This window comes from Diorhabda carinulata, chromosome 4 (assembly GCF_026250575.1).
Source record: "Diorhabda carinulata isolate Delta chromosome 4, icDioCari1.1, whole genome shotgun sequence".
NCBI classification, from domain to species: Eukaryota; Metazoa; Arthropoda; class Insecta; order Coleoptera; family Chrysomelidae; genus Diorhabda; species Diorhabda carinulata.
In genome coordinates this window covers 8609238-8617932 of record NC_079463.1, presented here as the reverse complement: position 1 = coordinate 8617932, position 8695 = coordinate 8609238, and the positions used below count along the sequence as shown (strand labels likewise).

The window sequence follows — 8695 nt, the reverse complement described above, 5'->3', positions numbered from 1 at the left end:
GAACGAACGATGAAAATAGAATAAAATATGGGAACGTTCATTGCAAAGGATCGTGGTTGAAGCGTGGTGAAGACAGAGAGAGAGAGAAATGCTTCATTGTCAAAAAATTGTTACAATATGTAGGCAAAACCTTGCAAAAACTAAAAAACAAACATAAAAATAAGAAAACCACAATGGGTAATAAAATTATAGGTAATAATTAGTATATAAGTCCATAGCAAAAATTAAACCAGTATGACAGCATGCCCGAAATTAAATATTATTATTAGAATAGAAGCCGCTTACAGAGTAGAAGACACTTTCCAGAAAATATGCCCCCAAATTATTGCGGAATGCGGGAAAAGATAATATCAATTTGATTTCAATTGGAAACTGATTGTGCATTTTTTTGCATTGTAAAATATTGAGCCCTTAACTAATTCTGAAGGTGAAGTAGGTAAGTAAAGGTCGTGCTCCGCGTTCATCAATGGATAGCCGTGCAACTTCTTCTCTGAAATTGGATAACCTTGATTACGAATTAGGCAAACGGATTCAAAGATGAATAAGGAAGGAAGAGTCGGAATATTTAATCTTTTAAAGAAGTCCCTGCAGTGAGTCTTACTGTTTAGTCCGAGTAAATATCTAACAGCTCTTTTTTGTATTTTGAAGATTCCCACAAATTGAGTACACCACAAGTACCCCAGAAGGGAAGGTCCTATCGGAGGTGCGACTCAATAAGGGCATAATAGACTGTTAAGGAGGTGGATAAGTTCATTTCTTTGGAAACTCATCTCAGCGCAAAACAGGAGGAACTTAATTTTTCAAATAAGGCGGCAATATATAACTCCCATTTCAAGGAATTATCACAACAAACACTAAGAAAGTCCAGGTGGGCTTAATTGGAGAATTAATTGTACATTACCACGACATCGATAATTTCAAGTCATATACATCTTTGTCGACTCATTAAAAATTGACTGAACTTGGTCGAGAAGTCGTCATTGCAAAGCTTTCTTTCTAACAAAATTAACAATAAATCAAACGTCTAAAATCATATGGCCAAATTCTTATCATACGAAACCAGGCGTGGACGACTTAATTAGACTCAAGATCTACTGTTTACTGACGAAATTATTTGCGCGATTTACCACTTATCTATACTAGTGTGAGCATTGCGTCTGGGCATCTTCTGCTAGATTGACAAAAACAGGTTTGTATTTGGAAACTTAAATTTGAAGACTCCCATGTATGACCTTCTATCAAGCGAGAACGGTATATTTTTTAGTTGTTTAAAGTTTGCTTTGAAAAAGATGTCGCTACGCCGAGTATTAATTTCGGTTTGTAGTATCATGTGGTCCGTTTGAAATTTATCTGCAAATTTTGTACCCATCACTACCATCAATCGCTTTGATCAGAGGATCGAATACATAACTGATGAATTCCACCAATTGCTCAATTTTTTTGAAATCACTAAAGCGAAATTCGATGTCTAATACCAGTGATTTAGCTTTAAGGTAAAATGTTTCTCCATATGATCCTTGATGTTTACAAATTTATTATTTTCTTTACCAACTACGAAAGACACTGTTTGAAACGCTGTCATAGAATTCATGTGTTTAGCTTGATGCGATCGTCAGTGTGCAATTTCAAATCTGGTTCTTTTTCGCCGAATTGATGTTTAAACAGCCGCTTTCGGAGAAATTTTTCTTATATAATTAACAATCTTAAAAGAAATATCCATTACATGTTTTTTGTTCAAACTAGCCAGTACCTACTAGTTGATAATTATACAGTGGTAGCTAATGAAGTCTGGAAAATCCTCGTCTTTTTGGCAAAGAGCAATAAAAACATTCTGATTACTTGTCATCGTAGGGACCTCATAAATTTGTCATTAATATGAATTTATAGAAAGGTCTATATATGCTCTGAATTTCGTGAATATATCAACGTCACGAGTTTTTCCTTTCAAGGAAATCATACTAAATAATTTGTTCGTCGAGAAATCTTCAAACACTATCCGAATAGAAATAAGTAATTGTGTAGTATCAGTGATAAGTAAGTAGTGAAAAAGCAACACAGTGTACGATATCTTCTTGTTGCTGTTCGTTTAAGATTTCATTTTTCGTTTCTATACGGCGCGGCGCATCATAGTATTTCGAGACCGTTGTAAACCAGGGCACGCGCCTCTCTCCCATGTTTCACACGGTTCTCGCTTAGTTACACACTCTATTCTACACAGTTACATTTTTTGCCTTGCTACAGTCGACCGGACTCATAGGCGTTGTCGGCGATCGACTGGTTCCACCCCTTCTAGGCGGTGGAATTATGGAACTACCAGAAAAGGCGCAAAAGACAAAGTATAATAATAGTATATGTATATCTACTCATAAATAGAAAAATATATAAAACTAAGTGAGAATCGAAGTGAACTTTTTAGATGTCCCTATATGAAAAGTATTTGCGGATAAATATGGATTTTAATGAGAATATTTAGATAACTGAAATTGTTCTATTTTATTTACATATTTTCAAAAAACTTCGAGGAAATGTAATTAACAATACCTAATTATTATCGAACGAGTTGTAAACATAATGAATAACGTTCCAACCTCTACTCCTATACAATATAAAATCAATTCTAGTCGTTTGTGGAGAATGCACGTAAAGGAAACGTGAAATTTGTAGCAAACTGTGGTGAGTGTTTGAGATGGCTGACATTTCCATAATTTATACTGAAAACTATTTATACAACACACTTCTTCTGTGAATATATGATATAAAAAAGTGACTGGATTAAAATAGATTTCGGTAATCAGTAAAATGTATGATAGTGTTAAATTCGCTTTTATATCAGGAATATTCGCCGCAACTGGCAGTGCGTTTGGAAAGTTATCTGGGTTGTCTATATGGGAGGTAAGTAGAGTCATTAATTTACTCTTTTTTTAGGAGATAGGATTTTTTGTGAACTACGTCAAATTTATTGGAAGCTTTTGGAAATAGTACTACATAAATAATATACAGATAATAAGAAAAGGTACATGTTGAATTAAACAATTGGAAACTGTAAATAAGTACTACCAAATATTTCGGTAAAAATATAGTTGGTACCTACTGTTGAGTTAGGATAACATTTGAAGCAGAGAACTATAAAATTGAAAAGTTGTGGCTAAATTGGGAAAAAAACTTGATAATAATTTGCAGGACTAATGGTTTTTTATTATTATTCAGCTCATGAAGCTTTCTTACGTTGTCGATGGAGCTCAAATGAGTAGTTTTTGCTGATTATTTCCAAATATTTATTATTGTTCACTTAATCTATCATATAACTGAGGGATATTCTAATGCAATGTGTGGCAGCATTGCTTGTTGCCTATCCAGTCGGTTGGAATCTAATACGACTTCCATTTACATTCAAGTAAACTGATACGATCAGTAATATGCATGTCTTATACTCAAATAATGACGTCATTGCTCAATGAATAAAAATAACTAAGCGTTCACGGCACCTGGAATACTCTTTTGGGCGTTCCACATAGCTGCAACGATCGTTGTGGTCGCGGCGAGTACTTCACTCATGAAGTCATGGCTAACTTCACAAAGTGGACATTGAGAGAATTGATGGAATCTTCAAAACTCAAGCAACGCCGATTGACATGAGAATCTATCTCATTATTTGATGCGGATATTATAAGTACTTTTGAAGCATTGTTGTGACGCACCACCAAATATTTTTCTATCGACGTAGCAGATAGAAATAAGCTAAGCATTCCACTAAAATACTCAATGTCTTACAAATAATAACATAACCTCTTGAAGCTATCGATTTATTTTTTATGATTTGCCGAACGTTAATATTTATCTCAGAGCTCAAAACGCGTCGTAATTCATTCCAATTGGGTTTACAATTATAATGCTTTGGGATAAGTCGAAAGGAACAGATCGTGGTCGTGAACGTGCTTAGTGGAATGCACCCTCAATAACCACATAAAACTCATCATTATCATTAGTTATCGTCATTGTCTGTTACTCGCAGGTAAAGAAACGACATAACTAAAATAATATTATTATTTATAAAGTTTATAGACATCATTGACAATTTCCAATAATTTAGCTCAAGCTTATACAGATTGCTGGTAAAACTCAGTTAGGTTTTACTTGTGAGATTGAAAAGGACCGTGCATTCAACTGATTTATAACGTCACAAGTTTCGATGGAACGTAGTACAGTCGATAATAGGTTCCATTGTGTTGATCTGTAGGTGTCATATTGACAACGTGCACTAGCCGTGAATTTCAAAACCATTATTTTGTTTTTGTTCCATTTATAAATTATATTTTTCATCCAAACCCACAATTATAATTTTATTTGGACCGTTAACAAAATACGACGGTTAATCAGAAGAGGGATTTATGGTTAAAAGAATATCAAAAAGTGTATACCGCTAGTGCTCGTGAAAAGTAAGAATCTATTGAATAACGTGATAGAAAACATCCCGATATTCTCGAGCGTGGCTAATTTCTTTTTTATTTTGAAGGAAATAAAGATAACGAAAAACATATAATCTGACGATTTCCACAAGCCGAAGTAAAAAAATCAGTAGATAAAATATAATGTGTGCAGCTTCGTGATGGCTATATTCCCTTCTCTTCGCTTCTATTTCTCTCTCACTTTTTATCTATCACTCTCTCACTCCGTCCGCACTCTTGTATCTGTTGCCATGACGCCATCACAGCTGATTACAGATACTCGTTCTTGTCAGCTATAGGCGGCTTTGTTCACGGGTCAATTTAGAATCAATTCCGAATCATACATTAAAATAAAAATCATCACTAAGTTCGTGTGAGGAAAACAATGTTTACCAGTGTAATCGTTAGATTGTGAGACAGCGCGTCTAGGACATAAAGATAATATATATCTAATCTGACGCGCTTGAGTATTTCAAAATGGTCACTAGTTTCCTTCACATATAAATCGGTTCTCTTAACACCCCCCATATTCGTCAGGTTAACATACTTACATCATTAAAAATACGTAGGATATTGATGCTATCAATATCTGACGCGCTCGAGTATGTTCATGCAACCGTACTTTTTTACATATTTGAAAATCTACAGCCACTCCCACCACCGATGAAATTATATACCATTTTTTTCTTACCATGTTAGCTTTGCAACCCAATGGGTTTCTTTAACGTTCGAGTAAATTCCCATTTAGCATCTACCATACAGCGTTTGAGAGTCATCTAGTTGCACTAAATATACGATAAATATTTTGAGGAATTTCATAAATTGTAATTACATTTAATTTTTTTTCAATTATCTTTAGACAAATAAAAATAATTTTATGTTTTCTTTATTTCCATAAGTGCCCAAGTTTTCGTTAATGACCTACGCGCAAAATTATAAACTGCAAAAATTTTTTCAAACATTTTTTAATTCAAATTTTATCATTTCAAAACATTTTCGTAGTTTTGGACATTATTGGTTTTCTTTTTATGATCCATTCATTATTTATTAATATAATTTGTAATAATCACATACATTTCAAATGCATTCCAAGATAATCTAAGACCCTGGAGTAGTAATTGATCTCTTCATGCCTTTCCATTAACGTTCCTCCCACCTACTGTACCAGGGACAGTCATTAATAATATATCTTTATTAATACATCATTTTCTATTGTTTTTCTGTCGAGTTCTGGATAAACATGTCAATTTTTTTTTAGAAATGAATGAGAAGTATCAGAAATCATATTTTCTTTTTAGTCGTGTCAATTATAGATTTCTTTTTCACCTTTCTTAATTCCTACTCCCAGTAATCTTTGAAAAATTCAAGTCATATCTGTCCTAGTTTATTTCAGGATCTTGCTGTCCTAACTGACACTATTATATTTCAGATAATAATATGAACTATATAAAAAAGGAAAAGTATTTTGAATATAAGACTGATGTTTTTGTTTTTCATTTTTAGGGGTATTTTTTATTACGAATAAGCTTCTTTGCACTGATGTTGATAACTAATACCACTTCACTGACATTTTTTGTGAAAGCTTTGCAGCAGACTGCTTCAATTAATGCTACTCTCATCACATCAGCTACAAATTACATTGTAACGGTAAGCTGAATATAAATTTAACAACAAATAATTATACATTGTGTTGTTCATAACTTGCTTATAGTTCGATCAATGTTATGTTAACAAAAAAATTATTGATAAAAGTTTCAAATAATCTGTATGACATGAAGCATGATCATGCCTTTGAGGTAATGGCTGGGTCTTTTGCCCTCTACAATTGTCCTGCAGCCAGCACTGGCATGTGTTGAGACGATCGTATTTTCAATTTTACTCAGTTCTCCCGTATAAAAGCCGACACCTAACAGAGCATATAGAGGAGCCCAAATGGTGCATGGGGCAATTCACCTCGATACCAAATTGTATCCTCAAGGAACGTCCAAAAATTTGAAAAAATTAATTTCTTTGCAACCCTCTAACTTATACATAATGAGACTGTTGAACGCATGTAAGTAGAAGGTGATTAAATCATTCTGGGGGTTTATCAAGGGTGACCTAACGTGAAATTTTTTATCTGTCAGTTTATTTGAAAAATACCATGAACCATTTAATACAAAAATTTTTTTACTCTTTCATTTTCCATGAAACTTTGATGTATACAAGGGTAAAAAAGTTTTAGAATGCAATTATCAATGATAAGAATGTAAATTTTTTCAAATCAACTGACAGAAAAAAAATTTCGGTGAAATTACATGGTTAAGTCAGCTAAACTAACCTAACCTAATCAACTCTCCAGTATGATTCGATCGCCTTATACTTACTGCCCTTAATAGACTCATACAGTGTTACAAATTTGCTATTTTTAAATTGAAGTGTTGTGAAGGAATAAATTGTTTCAGAAAAGAAATTTTGAGCCTTACTTTGAGGCCTTATAACTCCTCAAAGATGCAATTAGTGATAGAGATAAATTGCGTGCGTCATACATTGATATTGTGAGAATGCAATGAAACGCCTTACCTACAAAAGCAAACCTGAAACGATTGATGTAGCGGTTTAATCGGGCTCAGTTAATTATGAAAAACTTCTTTGACAGAAAAAAAAGATCTTGTCCTTTTCTTGGCAGTTACTGAAAACCCACAAATAACATGTTGAAGATAACCTTGTCTTTGGACTTTAAATGATCGTACGGATCGAAAACAGGTTGAAATTTCACGAAGTTTTACGTACCGAACAATAAAACTTCAACTTCGCTCTCTCTTCTAGTGTCTTAAAACATTTCTATAACATTCCTAACTATAAAATAATTTTTTTTGTAGGCACTAGTTGGTTTTATATTATTCAATGAAACTACATCTTTATATTGGTGGTCTGGAATATCCTTGATTTTAATCGGATTGGTGCTAATAGTATCCAATACAACTGAACAAAGAACAACAAGAAATGAAGAAAAAAAAGATATATAGCTTGGAATTTTATTAATATGATGTAAATAAATTTGAAAATTAAAACCAGAAATTCGTTTTCATTTATAGATCCTCTCTAATTATCGATTAAATAGAAAATTTTATACCTGTCATTTCAAGCCAATCAGATGCCTTAACTAATAACTTGAGAGGTTGTTATAAGAACAACCTGAATTTTTCGAAAATTTTTACGGACACGTGACTTAACTGCAAAATTATTGAGGGATAATTTCTCTGGCTTGACAACTGTCACTTCATAATAGCAGAGGCATAAAATTTTTTTCTATAACATACTATACGCAAATGAGTGATGTACTCAAGGTTACTAGAATAATAGAAAGTTTGTGACAATAATAAAATGCGCACTAGACAAGTGACGCCACCGGTTCTTGACAGCTGTGAATTCGTTAGATAGAAATATATTCGTTTGTATAGCCAGATCAGCAAGAGATAACACACATCCTCATAACTCGAACATAATGTTAGTAAGGTTCTGTTTGACATAAAAATATAAACAAAACAAAAATGTAAACATAATGACGTAGCTGGTGTTCTAGCAGCTGATCGTTCGTTTACAAAAACATGCGCATGTCACAAACCTTCTATTATTCTAGTAACCTTGGATGTACTGACCTCCAGTACGATACACAAAATTTGAAGTTTTAATGTTGACAACGTCACTATTAAATGATAAAAAAAACGTTTTTTGATAATTCCGTCAAAAGTATGATGATTTTGACAATGAGTCAAAATTTTAATTATAATTATGTATTTTTTCGTGTGTGCATGATCAATTTTGAACGAGTATTTCAAATAAACAAAAAGGTGTCTAATTAAATGAGTAAATTAAGGACACAGAGAACGAAAAATCAACCTGCGAGTAACATATTACTTGGGAATCGTGCAGTTAGTGAATAATTTGATGGTAAAGTTTGCTGTGTCTTTTATATTCGCAATTATATGTGGTTGATTTTCAGTTGTCAAGCTTTGTTCAACGTTTTAGTCACCAGTAACTTAAATTTTCTAAGATAATGATTTGTTTTTATCGTGTAAACATAAAGAAAATAATGTTAATGGTTGTGATCTCTGAAGAAAAATTGCATTTTTTTCTCAATGGAATTATCAGTGTAGCCTTTCTCAACAGATGAGAATCTCCAACCTCCGAGCCGTTTTTTTGTGACCAAGGCACCGCCGATTACGGAAATGTTATTTATTCTAACCAAATTGACGTCGACTGGGGAT

The 8695-nt window shown here is 33.1% G+C and overlaps 1 protein-coding gene across 1 annotated transcript; it reads left to right on the top strand.

The window, feature by feature from the left end:
- Positions 1 to 2628: 2628 nt before the first annotated feature.
- LOC130892565 (transmembrane protein 42) lies at positions 2629 to 7505 on the top strand. Its single transcript, XM_057798031.1, has 3 exons — positions 2629 to 2892; positions 5949 to 6092; positions 7307 to 7505. Exons 1-3 carry the CDS (start codon positions 2800 to 2802, stop codon positions 7451 to 7453), a joined length of 384 nt encoding a protein of 127 aa, XP_057654014.1. The 5' UTR covers positions 2629 to 2799; the 3' UTR covers positions 7454 to 7505.
- The last annotated feature ends 1190 nt before the right edge of the window (positions 7506 to 8695 follow it).